Source organism: Grammomys surdaster, unplaced genomic scaffold (genome assembly GCF_004785775.1).
Source record: "Grammomys surdaster isolate TR1022 unplaced genomic scaffold, NIH_TR_1.0 125877, whole genome shotgun sequence".
Classification (NCBI taxonomy): domain Eukaryota; kingdom Metazoa; phylum Chordata; class Mammalia; order Rodentia; family Muridae; genus Grammomys; species Grammomys surdaster.
In genome coordinates, this window is record NW_021620702.1 from 824,380 (window position 1) to 844,967 (window position 20,588).

The 20,588-nt window shown below is 50.1% G+C and overlaps 3 protein-coding genes across 3 annotated transcripts in view; 1 reads left to right on the forward strand and 2 right to left on the reverse strand.

The window, feature by feature from the left end:
• Window positions 1-1,916: 1,916 nt before the first annotated feature.
• On the reverse strand, window positions 1,917-6,692 carry LOC114608184 (25-hydroxyvitamin D-1 alpha hydroxylase, mitochondrial). The gene is made up of 9 exons (XM_028752142.1): window positions 6,471-6,692; window positions 5,674-5,864; window positions 5,044-5,246; window positions 4,757-4,957; window positions 4,517-4,683; window positions 4,083-4,255; window positions 3,814-3,892; window positions 3,255-3,452; window positions 1,917-2,927 (listed from the first exon to the last, which is right to left on the reverse strand). The coding sequence occupies exons 1-9, from the start codon at window positions 6,663-6,665 to the stop codon at window positions 2,814-2,816; spliced, it is 1,521 nt and encodes a 506-aa protein (XP_028607975.1). The 5' UTR covers window positions 6,666-6,692; the 3' UTR covers window positions 1,917-2,813.
• Window positions 6,693-8,225: 1,533 nt separating this feature from the next.
• Window positions 8,226-13,466, reverse strand: Mettl1 (methyltransferase like 1). The gene is made up of 6 exons (XM_028752129.1): window positions 13,334-13,466; window positions 12,134-12,297; window positions 9,820-10,004; window positions 9,607-9,720; window positions 9,336-9,437; window positions 8,226-9,185 (listed from the first exon to the last, which is right to left on the reverse strand). Exons 1-6 carry the CDS (start codon window positions 13,420-13,422, stop codon window positions 9,036-9,038), a joined length of 804 nt encoding a protein of 267 aa, XP_028607962.1. The 5' UTR covers window positions 13,423-13,466; the 3' UTR covers window positions 8,226-9,035.
• A 525-nt stretch (window positions 13,467-13,991) lies between these two features.
• Eef1akmt3 (EEF1A lysine methyltransferase 3) overlaps window positions 13,992-20,588 on the forward strand; it is a 9,457-nt gene continuing 2,860 nt past the window's right edge. Inside the window, exons 1-2 of the mRNA XM_028752131.1 lie at window positions 13,992-14,168; window positions 14,291-14,402. Of these exons, the coding sequence (XP_028607964.1) occupies window positions 13,992-14,168; window positions 14,291-14,402 (289 nt within the window). The remainder of the gene's footprint in view (window positions 14,169-14,290; window positions 14,403-20,588) is intronic.

The window sequence follows — 20,588 nt, forward strand, 5'->3', positions numbered from 1 at the left end:
CCTCCTGAAGCCTGGAGGCGAGTGTTATAGAAATGATGGTGTCTTTTTTAAGTGAACCATTCACGAACAATTAAAAAATTCCTTCATACATTGCTAAAGTCAGATCCAGAGGGCTTTCTTACTATGGGTCCTCTAATGGACAGTACCGTTCTGCTTCCTCTTGGAAAGGCTTGGAAACAGTGGGTGTCTTCTAACAGCCCATCTACCCTGGAGCACCGCAAACTTTGCTCCGTGACTCTCCAGCAGGGGTCTCCATGCCTCTCCAGCAGGGGTCTTGGCTGCTGTCCATGGTGCTGGCCGCAGATTGGCCTGTGGGTGTCGGAACCAGAGCCGTGCTGGGGGGTGTCTGACTTAATTCCAAATGCGAAGGTCTTGAGAAGAGCAGAGTGAAGAGGGAACTGAGGCTGAGCCCTCCAGTTTTCTGGCAGGAAACTTTACCCTGAAACACACCCCCCCTCCCCACTACCTGGAGACAGAGGGCGCTGACTTTATTGATTTGTTATTAACAGAAGAGTCGGTAGAGATAAGATAAGGGACAGAAAATCAGCAACTACTAAGTCTGTGTTGGCAGTAGGGACTCAGGTAGATAAGACACATCTGGGGCTTCTGGGCCAAGGTTAGATGTTCCTTGCGAGGGCTCTTCCTAGAAGCTTAGGCATACTCAAGAACACACACACATACCCATGTGCATTCTGGGTGCCAAAGGCCCAATCTCCCCTCCCCTACAACACCAGTGGAGGTCTTGGGATGAGGCTGTGCACACCTACCAATATAATCTCTTGTTTTTTCCTTTTCCTAACTGACACGGACCCTTGTCTAGGAAAGAGGTCATAGGTGCCGCTGCCTCTTCAAAGTGGCATTTCTATCTAGCCACTGGGCAGCACAGGATGGCAGGTCCTTTATTGAGTTTGAGGTCTCATAGGCTCAGCTTTACCCTCCCAGTTCAGTTCTGCTAAAGCTCGGGTATCTTATGTTGAAGTTGAACTTGGTGGTAAGACAGTAGAGGCAGATATTGAGCAAACAGAAGAGACGAGAAGAGGAAGAGGAAGAAATGTCCAGAGTCCTTGGTCTTGGCACAAGGCTTCCAGCATGCCCTGCGTCTCTGGGTCTTGTGTGATTTGATCCCCATGGGAAGTCCACTGGCTGGCAGAGTCTCTGTGGTTAGAGAGCCGTGTCTAGGATGGGGTAGAGGGAGTGTGAAGTGGAATCTATACCCCAGCTAACTGGAGCGTGAGGGATGGAGAAGGAGGCAAGTCCTAACATGGGGGTGAGCTGGATCCAGACACTGGTGTATAGAGTGCCGAGAGATTCATTGGGATGGGGGATGAGTTAATCTGTGTACCTCACAAGGGGAGTACTGTGTGCAGCCCCCGAAGGGGGGCGGTGCTGACTCAGGGAAACAGGGTCTCTTGGCTTGGTTCGCTTGTGCTGCCAGCCTCCAGGGCTTCTCACACTCTGCTTCCTTCCATCCTGCTTGGGTGACTCCTGCTGGAATCCGGATCTTTCTTTGAAGGAGGGTGGAATGGACATTCTAGGATGCCCTTCGGTGTTGGTGGTCCAGGTTCTATAAGCTCTTCTTTTTACCAAGAGTCAAGCCGCCTCTGGCCGTCTCTGAAAAAACCCTAAGCACCCAGATGCATTTTACAACTTAGCTCCTACACTCACCGTTCACCCCCCTTATATCGCTGCTAGGAAGCCAGACGAGACTTGGCTGTTCCCACTACAGATAGAAACATGTCTGGGTTTGTCACAAAACACTCTTTCGAGTGGATCATCATCCAGACCTCCCATTGTTATGGGAGTTGCTCCCAAGAGCTGAGAGAAGCCGAGGTGGGTGATGGGGCTCAGGATCTTGCCAGGCGTGGGAGGGAAAGTAAACCCAAAGCCAAGGAGTAAACATTTTATTTTAACATGTAATAAATACAATTTTTTAAATATAAAAAGACAGCCTGGGGAGGACAGGGCAGGGAAGGCCAAAAGATGGATGATAAGGAGGGGACCCACTTTAGAGTGGCCGACGAGCCAAATGGCTGAAGAGTAGAACAGCCAAGGGGAGCTTAAAAATGCCATTAGGTAGGCATGGGAAGATTTACTTTCCTAGAGGAAAGATTAAGAGAGAAAAGGGTGGGCAGAGCCTGGTGAACGGTCATCTCTTCTGCCACATGGTCCAGATTCAATCTGAGAATGTATGATGTCAGATAGCCAGGGATAGACCCTGACAGTTGATGGAAAGACTGATAAAGCTGGAATCAGTAGCTAGTGTCTGTAACCCAACACTTGGGAAGGTGAGGTGAGGGGGTTGTGAGTTCAAGGACAGCATGGAGTATATAGCAAGACTCTGTCTCAGAAGGGAAAAGAGCTAAAAGCCCAGTAGATCAGTCATTACTCGTCTCGGAGAGCTCAGATGGTCAGGTAGAGATGCAACCAGGTGCAAACCAGATGCACAGTCACTTAGCTTGTGCCGTGATAAACGCTTAGACAGCTCATCAAGGAACACCGGAAACACCAAAGGATCAGAGAGTGAATCCCTCTCCAGGCTGCCCAGGGCTTTTAGTTAACCCCTGAGTTGGCGCTTTAAGGATGTGTTAACAATCTGAGGGCCTTGGATCCTGAGACATGATCAGGAGAGGTATTGAGCAGGAGAAAGAATCGTGGTTCTGTGATACCCACTGAGTCAGGACAAATACACATAGGTCAGGACCTGCTTCCTGAAGTTTGCTCAGACAGACAGGCCTCGAGGGAGAGTGTGGCTCTTGTGTGTAGTAAAGAACATCCTGTCTGGAGAGAGATGATGACGGCTGCCTTCCACGGGACTATCTGTCTACAAACTGTAGATTGATGCTCCTCTCGGGTACCAGGACAGTCCGGGTCATGGGCTTGATTGGGTGAGCACCTGGCTCAGGCCGTACCTCAAAATGGGTCAAGATCTGGAAAGCGGGGACAAGGGGGAGAAGAAGGTTGTCACTGTGGGTGGGTCTAAAATGGGGCCTTAATTGGTAAAGAACAATGGAGTAGCCACTGTTGGAATGGCATCTGTAGTCACTAAGGGGCTTCTTGATCAATGAGGGCAGGGGAGTGTGGAAGGGAAAATGACAGTCCAGATATCTTCACTGATGCTTCAGATTTATAACGGGAAAGTCAATGGGTCTATCTGCTGAGGCTTACATGTTTTGTTATGTTTGTCAGAGGTCAAGATCACCCATGTTTATTGGGCCTTTCCGGTCAGGAAACGGTGTAAGTTCTACATCACTTACCTGGGCCAAAGCCATTTGTAGTTCGAGCTCTGCCAAGCGTTTCCCAATGCAACTTCGTTTGCCAAAGCCAAAGGGAAGAGATGCAAACGGGTGGGGGGCTGGACCCTCCCCCAGCCATCGAGCTGGATTAAAAGAGTTGGGCTCTCGAAACTGGGCGGGGTCCCTTGAGGTAGCATAGTGACACAGGGAGACCAGAGTCTGGTGGGAAGTAAAGACAAGACTGTTAGTTCAGTAGCCAAATTTTGTGTCCACACTTGCAGTTCCAGCCATCAGAAAACAGAAGCAGGAGGGTAGTGAGTTCAAGGCCAACCTGGGCTATATAGCAAGACCCTATCCCAGCACTGTACCCATCTCCCCCAGAGGGATCAGAGTTGTCAGTCTGAGCCCAAGAATGCAGGATGGGGAACATGAAGGATCTGCAGACTAGTTTAAACGTAGGTCCTGGTTGGTGGTAAGGACTTTATTACTCCCATTCTATTGGGGGAGGGGAGCTGGAAAGACTCCGGGGAGTGTTTGAGAATGACTCGTAAGGAATGGCTTAGCAGAAGGATTTACTCACATCTTGGGGAATAACATAGTTTCCTACACGGATGTCTCTGTCTGGGACACGGGAATTCCCAGGTACCACGGGGTACAATCTAGGTCATGAAACAGAAAATGAAACAAGGTGAGGCTGGGAAACACAGCGCCTCTAGTCCCCTTGTCTCCAACTTCCAAACGCGGAGTATCGGGCCAGTTGTCTCTCCTCTCACCCCTGTTCCACCCACGGCCAGTTTCCTCGGCTCCCCCCTAGTGTTTTATCTACTTCCTGCTTTCTTTCCCCATCACCTCAATACTTCTTTGATCACGGCCTTTAACAGGGGTAGCTGGGACAGAGCAGTGGCTTGGGGGTGGGCACAGGAGCCGGGGTTCACAGCAGCTGTGATCTCAGAGTGGAGTGCAGACTGGATATCTGGGTGCCGGGAGAGCTCATAGAGTGTCCAGGAGAGCGTGTTGGATACCTGAGGGAACAGGTGAGATCATCTGAGCTGTTAGACACGGGGACCCTGGTGAAGGGGGTAGCATAGGGAGGGGGTGGTCGGGGACCAAATAATTACTAAGGCTAAACCTGTATCCTTGAGTCAGAAAAATGGTCCTTGTGCTCGCAGGGGTCAGGGGAGCAGGGGTGGGTGTGGGAGGTGGTGGGGGGCGGGGGGATGGGACAGGGATGGACGAGGACACTGCACTCTGGAAATAGCATTTCAGTATAGAGAGAACCTCACCGTGTCCACTCCAGCCAGTAGTAGCTCTGTCACGTTTCCCACTATGGATTGGACAGACACTTTTTCCCGGAAAAGGAAGTGGGTTAAATAATGCTCGGACAGCACATCCTCCTCAGGCTTTCCCTGGTTCCTCACGGCAGCTTCTCGCTGCTCCACGTGCTTCTGGGCTGAGAAGGAAGGCACACTGCCTCACTGCTCCAGTGTAGCAATAGATATCCAGTCCCCTCCCCCGGGCCTTACCAAAAGCAAACATCTGATCCCAGTCTCGGCAGAGGCGGGCCCAGGGTCCGGGTATAAGGCGGTGCAGCCAGTTGGGCATTGCCATGGTCAAGAGTGTAGACACAAACACCGAGCCCACTGCATGAATGAAGGTTTCTGTGTCCGGAGGGACTTCAGTCTCTAGGCAGCCCAGGCGCGATCCCAGCAGCACCGCGCCTATACCTGGCCAGGAGGGGGCGCAGTCAGACATCGGGTGTCTAGGGGCCAGAGCTACCTACACGGGTCCCTAACTCTGCTTTAGGGCTCACCTTCTAGGCCAAATTTGTAAAACTCTCCCGCCACGTCCAGAACTAGGTGGGGTAGCCCAGAGCCACGTCCCCGCTGGCGCCTTAGTCGTCGCACAAGGTCACGGACCACGTTGTCCAGAGTTCCAGCATAGCCTGCGGCTGCTTGAGGCCGGAGGAGTAGCGGGGCCAGGAGGCTTCGGAGCCTCTGCCATTCTTCACCGTCCCTGCGCGGGGAGGGTGTATTAGTGATGTGAGCGTGTGTGGAGAAGGCTAGGGTGACCAGGAGTATTGTGCCTGCTCCCTCGGGGTGTAGAAATCACCCTGACCTCGCACTTCTCCCATCCCCGCTCCTCTTTACTCACTTCCTGCCCAGGGATGGGAGTGGGTTCCGTGGTAAACTGAATCACAGATGCTTACGTTTCCAGCCAAATGCTGGTGCCCTCGCCTATCTCATGGATTCGTAGGATTCTGACCCTAAAAGTGCAGGGATGGGTGAGGAATCAGCTCTACCTGAGTTCGGACTGGAATACAGACTGGAGAATCGGGAAATGCCAGAAGATTGGTGGAACTGCCGACCAAGGTGAACCAAGCTCACCCTGGCTGTGGGAGTCGGGGCAGGAATGAGGGATTGGGGCTCAGGGGTCGACTCACGCCGTTAGCAATCCGCAAGCCCGCTGGTGGCGGCGACGGTGCTCTGCCCAAGAAGAGAAACTGCAGCGCTCTGGGCAATGACTTTCTTGTCGCAGGAGCTGCTCCACAAGTGCGGGGTCGGCCACGTAAACTGTGCGAAGTGTCCCGAAGCTGCCGGACCATATTGGACCGTACCGCGCAGCGCCATGCACCTGAGAGAGCCCGGCACATTTCAATAACGGGGCGAGTGATTCTCAGTTTGGCTCGTGCCAAGGCCAGGGATGTTGGCTAGGCTTGGGAGAGGAGAGCTTTTCCAGTCCCAAGCTAGCGTTCGCCCCGATGTGGCAAACTTTTCCTTCCATCCCATGAAAGTTTGAGAGGGAATGACAAAACAGAGCTTTGCTAAAGCAGAGGTTCAGCATTTCTCTTTAGTTATCTGGATCTAGCCTAGGGGGAGCAGTTCCTTTAAGGCTCTCCTAACTGCACCTCAAGATGAGCCTCTAGTGAAAGAAAAGGAACGCGTAGCTTTAAGCCTCATCTGCAGGATAGCACAGCGCTGTCCCTCCTTCAGCACTCCTGTCCTGGATCTGCAGGGTTTACTGTTTATAATAAAGTGAGAGTACATCATCCCTTTGCGGGGAGTTAGGTATAGACTCCGTGTCAGTAAAACCTTCTGTAGTCCCAGCGTGAGTTTTTCATAATCCACAAGTCCCCATCCTCACTGACCCTCCTTCCTGTGTTCTTCACCATGGTCCTTTCTGCCACTAAACGCAGCTCTCCCAACTCAGTCCTACCAAGGGCAGGGGCTGCTGCCTTACCTGCAGTTCATGTAGCCGGGACAGCCCCCCTTTGCAGAAGAGTTCAGCCAGGAAGCTAGGCGTAGAGGGCCCAGGGATGTCAGACAAACTCCGGAGAACCGAGTCACTGCCTCTGGAGCCCAGGGAGGCATCCAACTGCGGGTGCAGGTGGACTCGATGGAAAACTCTGGAGGCGAGCTTGACTACCTGGGTCATGTTTGTTTGGGGAGTCTGCTCCAGAGAGCACTTCTCCAAAGCATCTTCTGCACTTGCCTGAACCCCTATATACCCTTGGCCCCGGAGGTGAAGACGCCCCTCTCCAGGCTTTTCAGCCAATCCCTTGGCAGTGGTCTGTGCAGCTCAGCACCCAGAACAGAAGGCAGGGCTAGGGCTGACTCGCTGGCTTTTGGGTCTCCTGTTGTAACAGCTCCCCGGCAGAGGTCGTGTGCTCCTCTTGTATTAATGCCCTGGTCCAGCAGCAGCCTAATGTTCTTCCTGGGAAAGGCTATGTCTCGAGTTCAGGAGCCAGTGCCTGATGAGTTTCCCATTTCCCTGGGGAGTCCCTCAGGCGCATTCCCGGAAATTCTGTCACCCCCTGAATGGAAACTAGGTAGAAGGTGCAGTTTCAGCTGCCCCCAAATTCTTGGGTTGTCTTTTTGCTGTGGGGTTTCACCTGCATTGTCCACACCTCTCCCCTCCTATGCATATAACACAACAGAAAGACGCATGTGAGCTAACATGGTATCAGCCATCTTCACCTTAGATTTATTTTTTTGCATTTTGGATTTTGTTTATGTGCATGATTTGCTTTTATGCATGTATACTCAGGTGGTCTAGTGCCTGTGAAGTCAGAAGAGGGAGTTGGAACCCCTGGATCTGGAATTATGGTTTTGAGCCATCTGTAAGTACTGGGAACTGAACCTAGGTTCTCTAGAAGAGCAACACGTGCTCCTAACCCTTGAGCCATAGGTTCTGACCTTTTCCTTTTGAAGACTTTAAACTATGTGCACACATATTGGTGTGTGTGTGTGTGTGTGTGCACTCACCTGAGTGCAGCTGCCCAGAGTCCAGGAAAGGACACTAAGTCTCCTGGAACTGGATTTACAAGAAGTGAGTCACCCACCTTGGGTGCTAGGAACTGAGTTGGGGTTTTCTGGAAGACTGAGTACTCTTATCCACCCAGGCGATCTCTCCAGACTCCCATCTTTGTTTCTTGGGAAAGGGAAGTCTCTTAACTCAAGGAGATCCCTCTTTACAGACATGGTATTTGGGTTTGAGGAACAGAAATGAAGGAGTGTCTTAGTCAGCAAGATCCCTCCGCAGGTAAATGCACTTCACACTGAGCCCAAGGATCTGAGTGTCACCCCATGGTCCCACAGAGTGGAAGATGAGGGCTGACCTTACTGAACTGTACCAGCATATACGCATGTGTGCATACCCTCACCTCTCGGATACCCCGTCTCTGGATAGAATGAAGGCTAAGGGCGCACTCTGAATCCCAGGCCGATTCCACCTCCTCTGTGACCTTTGTGGTCAGCAACCACTTACTGTTTTCAGCCACACGATTCTCCGGGTTAGTGGCTGCAGAGACAGCTTAGCAGTTAAGAGCACTGGCTGCTCTTACAGAGGTGCAGGGTTCAGTTCCCAGCACCCACATGACAGCTCACAACCATCTGTCTCTCTAGGTTCGGGGGAACCAACTTTTTCTGGGCCCCAAGGGCACCAGGCACATGTGTGATGAGAATACATATATATTCAGGCAAACACTCAAACACATAAAATAAAAATAATTCTTTAAATTTTTTTCCAGGTTATCTCCCTGTTCCTCCGCCTACCCTCCCTTCCCATCAGGCACTGCTAAGCCAGTCAGTCAGGTCTGAAATTCTGCAATCAAGTTCAACATGGTAAAGACAAGGAAGGTTCTCCACCCTCTTGCCCTCCAGAGCAAGCAGGGAGAAGTTGGCAGGAGGCATTTGACACATACCATAGCCTTTCTTGGGAAATAGTGGCATTGGCACATGGACACACACACATGGGCACTCAGGAATACACATGGGCACACACATGAGCACTTGGACACCCATACAGGTACTTGGGCACACATATGGGTACACACTTGGGCACGTGGGCACACATACATGGGCATGTGGGCACATCCACTTGGGTACACACACATGGGCATGTAGATACATACACACATTGGTATGTGAGCACACACCCATCATCCCCAGAACTGCAAAGTAAACACAACTGAAGGCAACCTGAGCCAAACATACAGCCTAAGACAGTGGGCACCACACATTTCACCCCAGCTAGAGAGGCCCCAGGAGGAGGGGGAACTCAAGGAGAAGGAAACACCCACAGCCCTCCAAATATCCCCTCTGGTCCAAGGTCCTTTGAGCTTCTCAGTCAGCTTCTCCTGCTTTCTTCTGACAGTGGAGGGACAAAAGAGCAGTACGAGTGTCAGGTAAGAACACCCACAGACTGCACCCCGACTTCTTGCGGAGGTCACGGCCTCACAGTCCCACCAGCCTGGGAAGGCCTGGAATGGTGAGCTGATCTTTTTTCCAGTCACTAGAAGAGGGGCTAAGGCAGGGTGAGATTGGGGGTCACTGCCTTGAGGAGGGGATCCTGTATTCTTCGGAAGATGGCTGGGAAATTCTTCCCTCCATTGCGTAGAACTTTCTTTCCTTCCTCAGTTGAAGTGCCTAGATGTTCCACAATGGGGTCTTCACTCTGCAGAAAAAGGGTCCGGAATGTCTCTGCCCACCTTTCAAAATGCCTTAGGGCAGGGAGACTCCTGGCCCTGAGCTAAGTTCAAGGACTAACTACAGCCCGCTCTGAGCAGCCTGCACCCTTGCGACTTCCCTCAGGTGTCCTACTTACTAGTTCTTCCAGAGGCACACGCTCAAACAGTGGGTGCTCTTCAAAATGGGTGCACATCCATTCATGTAGTTCCAGCACATCCGTGATGGTGTACACCAGGCCCTGTACAGGTGACATCTCTGTAGATCGGGGCTACATGCAGCTGAGCCACGCGGGTGGGGTTGGGGGGGATGACGCTGACAGTACAACTTCCTGAACGAGCCTCCCCCAGACTAAGTTCTTAGCGAAGGGCCCAGGGCAGGCTACCTACAGCATCTTCTGCCTCACTCACCCCGACTCTCAGCACATAGGCGTATTCTGCCAGAAGTGTGGGGCTGATGATTCGCCATTTATGCTTCGTACGCTTAAAATGCGGGTCGGGAAACAGGAAGAACATCTTTGCCAGCTGTGGACAGATGTGCACCAATAGGATTGCCCATGAATGCCTGGCTCCACCTCCACCTGCCGCCCAGCCTAACCCACCCGGCTGCTCCCCAGGTTGCACCTGGCCCTTGCGGAAGAAGTTAGGAAGGTGCTTCATGGCGTTACTGCGGAGACAGGCGATGTTCTGGAATCCGCCCCCGGGTGTTGCACGGAGGGCCCGAATCCTGTCCTGCACATAGTCTGACACCTTCACCCGAATCTCCAGACCCAGAATCAGGGTATCTGGGAAGAGCGGTGACAGTGCCACTGGGGATAGAGACATCAAGGGGACCATCAGTGTCACATTTTGAGGAAGTACAGAGAGATTAAACAGGAAAGAGAGTTGTTAGATATCTAAGTCTGGGGTGGGGCAGAGATACCCATACCCTGCAGAGATTTTCTGCAGAAGAGATAGGAAAAACACAAAAACTGTCACACTGTCCCAGGAGCACGATGTGGTGGCTCATGCCTTTAACCAAAACAATTGGAAGTAGGGAAATGGGGGGCAGAGGCAGGCAAATCTGTGAGTTCAAGGTCACCCTGTACCATGTAGGAAGTTCCAGACTAGACCGGGCTACATAGTGAAACCCTGATTCAAAACATAAAATAACCAACAACGAGACAAGATCTGTCATGTAGACTAGAATAAAAGGGCAGGAGCCATAGGCACAGTTCGCATTTGCTCTTGAGTTTTTACAGTGATCATCATGTAGTCATATTTAATTTTTTTTTCTGATACAGGGCTTCCTTGGTTGTCCTGGGATTCAATTTGTACACTAGGTTACCCTTAAACTCAGAGGTCCAGCTGCCTCTGCCTCCCAAGTGCTGGGATCATAGGTGTGCCACCACCGCCCGGCTTCATTTAGTCTTTATAACACTCTCTGGTGCAGTGTGAAAGTTGGGAGACGGAGGGCAGAAATGCTAAGACCATAGAATTAACAAGGAGAGAAGCGCTAACGTGAGAAAAGTCTTCAGTCTCCGAGCGCCATGCTCCTCCTCTCTGATACACTACTGTCTATAGGGGGAGATCTATAGGGCATGCTGCTATCTGTCTATAGGGGAAGATCTATAGGGTATGCTGCTATCTGTCTATAGGGGAAGATCTATAGGGCACGCTGCTATCTGTCTATGGGGAAGATCTATAGGGCACGCTGCTATCTGTCTATAGGGGAAGATCTATAGGGCACACTGCTATCTGTCTATGGGGAAGATCTATAGAGCACACTGCTATCTGTCTATAGGGGAAGATCTATAGGGTATGCTGCTATCTGTCTATAGGGGAAGGTCTATAGGGCACACTGCTATCTATCTATAGGGGAAGATCTACAGGGCACACTGCTATCTATCTATAGGGGAAGATCTACAGGGCACGCTGCTATCTGTCTATAGGGGAAGATCTATAGAGCACACTGCTATCTGTCTATAGGGGAAGACCTATAGGCTATGCTGCTATCTATCTACAGGGGAAGATCTATAGGGCATGCTGCTATCTGTCTACAGGGGAAGATCTATAGGGGACACTGCTATCTACAGGGGAAGATCTATAGGACACACTGCTAACTGTCTATAGGGGAAGGACTATAGGGCACGCTGCTATCTATAGGGGAAGATCTATAGGTAAGGTGCACTGCTATCTGTCTACAGGGGAAGGTCTATAGGTAAGGTGCACTGCTATCTGTCTACAGGAGAAGGTCTATAGCGTATGCTGCTATCTGTCTATGGGGAAGATTATAGGGGACAGTGCTATCTGTCTATAGGGGAAGATCTATAGGGGACAGTGCTATCTGTCTACAGGGAAAGATCTATGGGGTACATTGCTATCTGTCTACAGGGGAAGGTCTATAGGGTACATTGCTATCTGTCTACAAGGGAAGGTCTATAGGGTACACTGCTATCTGTCTACAGAGGAAGATCTGTAGGGAAGATGTAAACAGTGGCTTGACATGCATGCTCTGGAAAACAAAGAAATGTAACAGGAACCCCGAAACATGAGAGGGTGGAGCTGAATGTGTTCTGATGAGAAAAGGGGTAGGAGAGGGAAGGTGGTGGAGTCCCCGAGAGACAGTTCAGGATCAGTGGCCACAGGAGCTGATCTCTGACGCTCGTGCTGACCGGCTCACTGACCCAGCACAAGGCAGTGGAATGGCTCACAGAGGGACTGGAGCCATTGGAGCCAGACAGAACAACCCCGGGGTTCTCAGATACGTTGGAGGCAGCCCCCTCCCTTCTCCAGGGCAAAGGCCACAGACCCAGAGTAGAAGGACGGTGGAGGCTCTCCACACTGATGTCACTGGTGTCTGGTCCCAGGAGGAAAGGTCAACAAATCCTGCCTCTAACCTGCTGAGATGGCAGAACCCAGGCCTCTCCTTGTCCCAAGAAAAGGGCCAGCATATTACCTAACAAGCCACCATAGCCACAGCCTATGTCTGCAAACTCCACTTGGGCCCCAGAGTGCTTTTCCTTCTCATCCTTTGGATCATCATGGCTCTTATTTTGAGTAAGCGGAGCAAAGAACTCTGGGTAAAGCTCAGACCAGTCCATCTCCTCTGGCTTCACAGGGCTATTGGAAAGAAGACATGAGACACATGAGACCGTTGGACATACCGTTGCACACATGCTTGTGTAGAGGTGTGGGGGGAATGGTAGGCTTAGAAAAAAATTCTGCATGCAGGGTCCATGTGGTGTGTAGAAGACGTAATGGAAAGTCCCCTGGCTTCTAGGGTGTGAATCACAGTCCCATCATGAGGCTATGGCTGCAGATCTGCCAAGCTCTTCTGGGTACTGACGCATCAGGTTTTCCCAGAGACTGACTGCCTGAGGCACTGGAGCACTACTTTGTTTATGCATACTTTAAAATTTTTATTTACCCGTGCATTTTATGTGTATGAGTGTTCATGCACACTTCATGCACACCAGAACAGGCAATCAGATTCCATTATAGGTGGTTGTGAACAACCATGTGATCGCTGGGAATTGAATTCAGGACCTCTGGAAGAGCAGTCAAGCCCTCTTAACCATTGAGCCATCTCTCCGACACTCTTTGTTTATGTATTTTGTGTGGTGAAGACGGAGCAAGGAGTGGCCAGGAGTGTGTACATATGTTTATCTTTTTATAAATTCAAAAACCAAAATCGGAGCCGGGTATGGTGTTGCACGCCTTTAGTCCCAGCGCTCAGGAGGCAGAGAAAGCTGAATCTCTGTCAGTTCGAGGCCAGCCTGATCTACAAAGTGAGTGCCAGGACAACTAGGGCTATACAGAGAAACCCTCTCTCGAAAACCCAAACCAAATTTTAAAAAGAAATCGGAAGCTGGAAATGACAATTTGCTTCGCGTCTTCACTTTAGTTTCGGCTATACTTTTTTCCCTCTTCCTAGAACTGGTTGTCAAGTCCAACCAGACTTAAGTCTCCAACACCACGACCCCTCCCAGCCAGCCGACTCCGCCTTCTGCCCAATTTCCCTAAGCCATCTTCAGCTGATGTGTCATCCGGACAGTCCTCCCAGGTCTATCTCAAGTCCTAGCTGTGGCCCTAGCGCGACCGCCTCCCCAGGCTGCGTGAGGCGCCCTCCCTCCCGGATCCCGCCCGGCTCGCTCACTAGCACAGCGTGTGGTCCGCCATGGGGTTGGAGTGGGCGCGCTGCCGGTAGTAGCGCTTCTGTGGCTGGGGGGCCTCGGCTCCCGCCATGATGCCACACAGTCCACGTGGAGAACCGAGCTCCCGGCGCCAGGTGATGACGCACACCGTGGGCTGCCAGCAGGCCCCGCCTTTTAAAGAGCCAAGAGCAAATTCTGCTGAATCTTGGGGGAGAGGACCCTGAAGGGAGCGGGCGGGGGAACTGGCGCTCTGCTATCTCCAACTGTACGGGAAGGCGAGCTCCGAACACCCTGCATTCTCCCTTGGCTCGCTCCTGCCTAGTCAGGGTTCCATAGGCACCTGTGCACCCCACAGGTGAGCGGGATGTGAGGGACCCGCCTACGACAATCAAGCATCATTTCTTCTCTCTTCTGGTTATCTCAAACCAAGTCTGGCCCGTACAGTGCTGTGTACGTCCTGTTCTATGTGCGCCAGGGATCCCAGCCCGGGGGTCACCCATCCATCTCCAGGAAGTCCAGCTGGAGGAAGGAGGGCGAACTGGGGAGGCGGGGCCCGGTGCCTGGGAGCAGCCCATATGGCTGGCAGTCCCCAGCCTCAACCCCGCACGGATTGAGAGGATCCGAGCGCTGGCCAGGGTGCAAGGGCGCTCTATCTGCCGGATGGCCAGCTCTCATACCGATCCGGAGACGGAGCCCGAATCCGTGTTCCCACGGGAGGTCGGGCTCTTCACCGACTCTTACTCAGAGAGCAGTCGGTTCTGCTTCTGTGGGCACGAGCTGAGCATCACGCAGAACTTTGGGTCGCGCCTTGGGGTGGCGGCACGCGTGTGGGATGCGGTGAGGAATGGGCTACCCTAAGTGAGGGTCCCTGAGAGGTCCAGTCCCTGGACCCCGCCTCTCCCATATGGAACCACCGCTGTGACAGTTTCCCACTTTCTTTCTCTTTCCCTTCCTCATAGGCTCTGAGCCTGTGTAACTATTTCGAGAGTCAAAATGTGGATTTTCGAGGCAAGAAGGTGATCGAACTGGGCGCAGGGACGGGCATCGTGGGAATCTTGGCGGCGCTGCAGGGTGCGTGAGCTGGCACTGAGGCGGGAGGAGGGGGAGTTGGAGTGTGGAGAAGTTAGACGTGGATTCCTGGGGGTGGGCAGGTCTTTTGAACTCTGCTCAGTTCTTTCCTTTTTAACAAACCTCTACTCTCCTGCGAGGCAGACAGCGCTGATGAGCGTTCAGAACACTCAAGCTAGCTGGTTTCAGGGTCTCTAAAACAAATACGACAGGGATTCCGTGAAAAAAAAAAAATCACTGGAGATGCTTGCATGGATTTTCTGAAGGAGAGACTTAGGGCAGTGAACCTCATCCAAGTTTTGTAGCTTTGTTATGTTAGGGTCTCTTAAATTTTGTCTTTTTCTTTTCTTTCTTTCTTTCTTTTTTTCTTTTTTTCTTTTTTTCTTTTTTTCTGAGGGGGAGGGGAATGGGGTGTGGTGTAGTCTGGTTGAGACAGGCTCTCTTGTTGTTCGGGCTGGCCTTACAATTCATTACGTGGAGAAGATTAGTCTTGAATTCCTGGTCCTCCTGTCTTACTTTTCCTAGTGCTGGGGTTATAGGTGTGTGCCACCAAACTGCAATACAGCCTTAGGTTTTTGATGCTAAAAGAAGCAAGGTTACGAACTCTGAAGGACTAGGGTGTGGATGAATATGTATATTCATTCCAGATGTAGGGATGGTAATTAGACAGCTGAGACTTGGGAAAGGAAAAGGTCAGGGACGTTGAATTTAACTTTGAGCAAGAAACTACAAAAGCTCCTTGCCTTGTGACCTATGTCATGTAAACCAGGATGTCCTTATTCATAGGAATAGAAGTGGATCACATTGAGGACAGTCTTTGCAGAGGCGGGCATTTATTGTTATATTCATTCAGTCAATATGTACTCTCTGTGTGCCAAGGGGCACGCTGGGGGCTGAGGATTTGACGTTGACTAAGAAGGATTTCCTCCCTCCACGGAACCTGTAGTCTAGTGAGGGACAATGTGGGAAGACACTATGGTACACACATGGTAGTGAGGTCTGAGTAGCATGGCTGTGCTCTGGCTAGCTACCTTGAGGGTTGAGCAATCCATCAAAGGGAAGCTCAGGCAGATGAGGAGTTGGAGGAAGACTGGACGGGAGTCAATAAGTTATATCAAAAGCAAAGAAGCCAAGTGGAGTGGTTCATGCCTGTAATCTCAGCACACAAGGGTTAGGGAGATTGCGGTAGAATCAAGGCCAGCCAGGGTTACAGGGTAAGACCCTGTTTCAGGTAGGAAGGGAGAGAAGGAGGCAAGGGGGAAAGTGTGTGTGTGTGTGTGTGTGTGTGTGTGTGTGCCTGTGTATATGCATGTGGATGTGTGCCTGTATGTGAGTTGATGTAGGTATATGTGTGTGTATGTGTGTGTGCACACGCATGTGTGTATGTATATGCGTGTGTCTATGTGTGTATGCATGTGTTTATGTGTATATGTGTGTATGTGTGTGTGTGTGTGTGTGTGTGTGAGAGAGAGAGAGAGAGAGAGAGAGAGAGCGCACCTGTCTTCACTTACTGTCATAGCAGCTGCTGCTTTTCTGTGCCCTGTTTAGTTGCCAAGTCTGGGATCTGGGTGTACTCTATTCTCTGACTTTGTAATGCAGGATTCAGCCGACCCTGGGATGCCTTCTCCACACTCACACAACTGTCTTTTCCTTGTCTCACCATCCGTAGTCTGTCCACTACCAATTCTTGCCCTGCTTTTCAGAGGTATCTTCATGCTTCTCCATGGGAGAGGTTAGCACTCTCAGACTGACCCTGTGCCCTTCCTTCAGCCAAGCTCTCTCTCCTATCATGAAGCCACAGCCACTGTGGGGATTTTCTTGTGTTTCTTCAGCTATTCTCTTGGCTGCCCAGCCTGGGCCACCATCATCCCTTGCTCAGACTATAATAAGTAGTCAAACTGGTTGGTCTTCTTGTTTCCAGTTCCGGCCCCCACCTAGATGGTGGCTCACACCACCCTACATTCAGAATGGTTTTTTCAAAATGGCTACCACCCCATCATTATTACACCCCACCCCTCTGGAGTCTTGTTGCTTTCCAACGGCCTGCCTCCCTCTCTAGCCTCTTTCTGTGCCGCTCCCCGACTGTTCTCCTAGTGTGATCTGCTGAACTTCTGTCCATTCTGAAAATTTTCTTTGATGTCCCCTTCCTTAGGGACTTCATGGGAGCTGTACTTTGTGTTTAAAACAGTCTTACTGCCTGATTAATGCAAATGAATTTTCCATTGCTAGGCTCAAACAGCCCTTTGAAGGGAAGGCTTTACACACACACACAGACACCACACACCATACACACATATCTCACACACCACACACATACACACACCACACACAGCACCCCCCACACCACAACCCCTACCCCACACCCCCTACACACTCATCATACACACACCCCACACCACACACATCCCCCACACACAGGATGGCTTAGGCCTTCTCAGTACTCACTTGTGCTAACTGGACTTATTGTACATTTGTATTACTGAGCTCAGGTTCCTGTGCTACCCAGCTAGCCTGTCCTGTTTCCTTTGCCCATTTAGTCTTCCACTGTCCGAGACATCTGATTCTTCCTCCTCTGCGATTATCACCCTTATCTGACGACTTTGTTTCTTACGGTTTTGTCTGTGTTCTCAGACAAGTTATGTCACTATATCTACTCACCTGTCTGTGTCTACTGCCTTTCATCTTGTTACTTTGTTTCTTATAGTTGTGTCCGTGTTCTCAGACAAGTTATGTCACGATATCTACTCACCTGTCTGTGTCTACTGCCTTTCATCTTGTTACTTTGTTTCTTATAGTTGTGTCTGTGTTCTCAGACAAGTTATGTCACTATATCTACTCACCTGTCTGTGTCTACTGCCTTTCATCTTGTTATCGCAGGTGGATAGACTAGCCAAAGTAGAGCTTTCCACAGGTCCATAAGACCCTGAATCTTCCCACTACCCTCCTCCTCTCTCTCCTGTATTGTTTCTTTCTCTCTGGGAAGTATGTACATCCTCTCTCTGTCTCTGTCTCTCTCATCATGTATATGGAGAGACACACGATAGGCATTTCAGCATAGTTATGTACACATTTATCACATACACATACGTACACACATACCATCTATACACACTCTATGTATACAGAAAGTATACTTGTGTGTGTGTGTGTCGGAGGAAGTGGCTGACCCTACATCTCCTGAGCCATTTCTCTGCTCAGGAGAGAAAGAATACATTTAAATGTTAATGTCCCTGAGTGTAGTCCCTTTCTTCTGTTCTTTTTCTCAAACCATTTCACTCCTCCATGTCCCTCCCTCCGGTGGCTTTAGCTGGGCTTGTGAGCTTTGCTTCCCACCCTGTGCTTTGAACTCAGGAGTCACTTTCCAGCCCACCCCAGTGGACTTGGCATTTCACAAGAAGACTCCCATCTCCTTGAAATGTCCTCTGCTTTCTGGGCCAACGCGCTTCTGGCTTCCCACCAGCACACTTTCACATTCTGTTTCATTGACCCCCTTTTATCCTTACAAGGGAAACCCCGAGCTCCCCATAGCTCAGCAGCAGACTTTTGACCCCTTGTTTTTTTTGTTTTGTTTTTTTTCTATTCTCCCTCCTGAGGAGTCACATTGCTTTGTGGCTTCAAATGTCCCTTTTAGGGTGAGGACCACGAGCCTCTCCTTTCTACATCCAGGTGTTTGCATAACCCAGGCTACTCAGCATCTTCGTGAGGCCGTTTGACAGACATTTCAGACTTTGCTCACAAATGAGATCGTGCTCTCATTTCCAAGCCTGTTCTCCTAAAGTCCTCCTCATTTACATAATGGGCATTTGGGCCTGAGTCAGGCCAAATGTTCAAAAACTATCCTTAATCAGAATCTCTCTCCCCTCTTCTCTTTGTGTGAGGGAGAATTGGTTTATTGATCTTGATGATGTGTTCAGAATATGTTAAGGATTTGATTACTTCTTAATCACTGTCCCTACCTGAGTTCTAACCGACATCATCTCTGATCTCTGCCCTGACCAATCTCCCTGGTTCTGCCCTGTCCTTCTGCAGGTTTTGTTTTTTTTTTTTTTAAGATTTCTTTATTTATTTTTATGTGTGTGTGTTCTGCCTGCCTGTATGTACCACATACTATCCTGGTGCCTGAAGAGGTCAGAAGAGGGACTGGATCCCCTAGAACTAGAGTTTCAGATGTTTGTAAGCCACCATGTGGGAGCTGGGAGCCCCCTGGGTCCTCTGCGATCTCTCCACCCCCTTGTTTGTGAGCGTGTATTTTAATAAAGTACGTTTCATTTTATTTATTTACTTTTAGATTTACTTGGTTTTGTATTTTATGTATACGGGTACTTTGTATTCGAATCTGCACACCAAAAGACAGCATCAGATAGTTGTGAGCTGCCATGTGGGTGCTGGGAATTGAACTCAGGACCTTTGGAATAGCAGTGAGTGCTCTTATCCACCGAGCCATCTCTCCAGCCCTTGTTTCTGTTTTTTTTTTAATCACATCAATCAAAGTCAGTGTAGTCCTTCCCCTTAAATCTCCCCCTATCTTCCCACACATCATAGGATTCTGCCTCTGTCTCCCTGTCCTCAGCTCCTGTTTCTGTTTGTCCAGCAGCTCTTCACACTGTAGGGCATAGCCCTGTCTCAAGGTCTGTGCCTACTGATCTGTGTTTGGTAGACTTTAGCCAGGCAGAGCCACGTGGTTTGCTCCAGCGCTGCCTTCGGGTCTTTTCCAAACAAAATTTGCTTAGTGAGGATTTCCCAAGCATCTCACTAAAAGTGTACTCCTTGTCTTCTCCCGCAAATGGTTCAGGCTTTTTCCCTGCTCGGTCCCTCACGGTAGTACCCACTGCTATTCAAAGTATTGTGTGTCTTAGTGCAAAGTCTACAGTAACCCTGGTTGACCTTCAACTCCTGATGTTCTCACTTCTACCTCCCAAGTGCTGGGATTATAGATGTGAGCCACCAGGCCCTGTTTGTGGTTTGTTGACAGTGTGTCTTGCCATGTAGCCCAGATGGTCTGGAACTCATCACGGTCCCCCTGCCTCAGCTCCCCAGGTTCTATGATTACAGGCAGGTAAACCATGCTGTACATTTCACTTCTTTTGGTCCTGTCTTCATTTCCTGCCACTGTTCCTACTCCTTCTCTTCCTCTTCTTCTTTTTTTAATTAAAAAGAAATTAAATTTTGGCCCGGGCAGTGGTGGCACAGGTCTTTATTTGTCATGGCATGCATGTGGAGCTCAAAAGAACATTTTGTGGGAGTCGGTGCTCTTCTTCCACCATATAGGGATATATATTATCAGGGATAAAAAAATCGGATCATCAGGTTTGGCAGGCACCTTATCCACAGAGCCAGGGCCGCTCCCCTTCGTTTGAAACATTGTGTCATGTAGTCTAGGCTGGCCTCATACTATGTAGCCAAGGATGTCCCTGAACGTCTGATCTGGCTGCCTATACCTCTCTAGTGTTGGGATTATAGGTATGCACCATCACTGGTGGACTCAAACCCAGGTCCTTACATACTCTACCAATTGAGCTACAGTCTCAGCCTCCTCCCTTTTACAATTTGATTTTCTTAACTTTAAACCATTTTTTAAAAAAGATTTATTTATTTTATGTATGTGAGTACACTGTTGCTGTCTTCAGACACACCAGAAGAGGGCATCGGACCCTATTACAGATGCTTGTGAGCTAGTCAGGACTTCTGGAAGAGCAGACAGTGCTCTTAACCACTGAGCCATCTCTCAGGCCCCCTAAAACATTATTTTTATTATTTTAAATTATGTGTATGCCTGCATAGGTTTGTGCACATAAGGTCAAGTGCCCTCAGAGCCCAGAGGCATCTCATCCCCTGGAGTTGCAGGTCAGTCCATTGTAAACCACTTGACTTGGATGCTGGGAACCAAACTTGGGTCCCCTGGAAGAGCAGCATGAGCTTAGTCACTGAGCCATTCATCTCTCTTTCCAGCCCTCCTCTATTTTACTTAGTCAGGGTCTTGCCCTGTAGCCCAAGCTGGTCTGTAACCATTGCTTGTCCTAGTTCTGCCCTAGTGCTAAAACCACAAGCATGTGCTGCCACCCACTACACTTTCTGTAAGCTCCACGAGTACTTACAGTGATGATAAGTTACCTTATACCACTTCTACTTTCTTTATCATCAGCCATGCTTCTGATTAAGTAGTTACTTTTGTAACTGTTTCCATGCTTC

Excerpts from the sequence above, each read along its gene's own strand:
- LOC114608184 (XM_028752142.1), bottom strand. The coding sequence starts at position 6,665 with ATGACCCAGGTAGTCAAGCTCGCCTCCAGAGTTTTCCATCGAGTCCAC. Across the intron at positions 5,865-6,470 it reads CCCGGCTACATGAACTGCAG|GTGCATGGCGCTGCGCGGTA; the intron begins GTAAGGCAGCAG and ends GGGCTCTCTCAG. Across the intron at positions 4,684-4,756 it reads GGATCAGATGTTTGCTTTTG|CCCAGAAGCACGTGGAGCAG; the intron begins GTAAGGCCCGGG and ends CTTCCTTCTCAG.
- Mettl1 (XM_028752129.1), bottom strand. The coding sequence starts at position 13,422 with ATGGCGGGAGCCGAGGCCCCCCAGCCACAGAAGCGCTACTACCGGCAG. Across the intron at positions 10,005-12,133 it reads TGGCTATGGTGGCTTGTTAG|TGGCACTGTCACCGCTCTTC; the intron begins GTAATATGCTGG and ends CTCTATCCCCAG. Across the intron at positions 9,721-9,819 it reads ACTTCTTCCGCAAGGGCCAG|CTGGCAAAGATGTTCTTCCT; the intron begins GTGCAACCTGGG and ends ATCTGTCCACAG.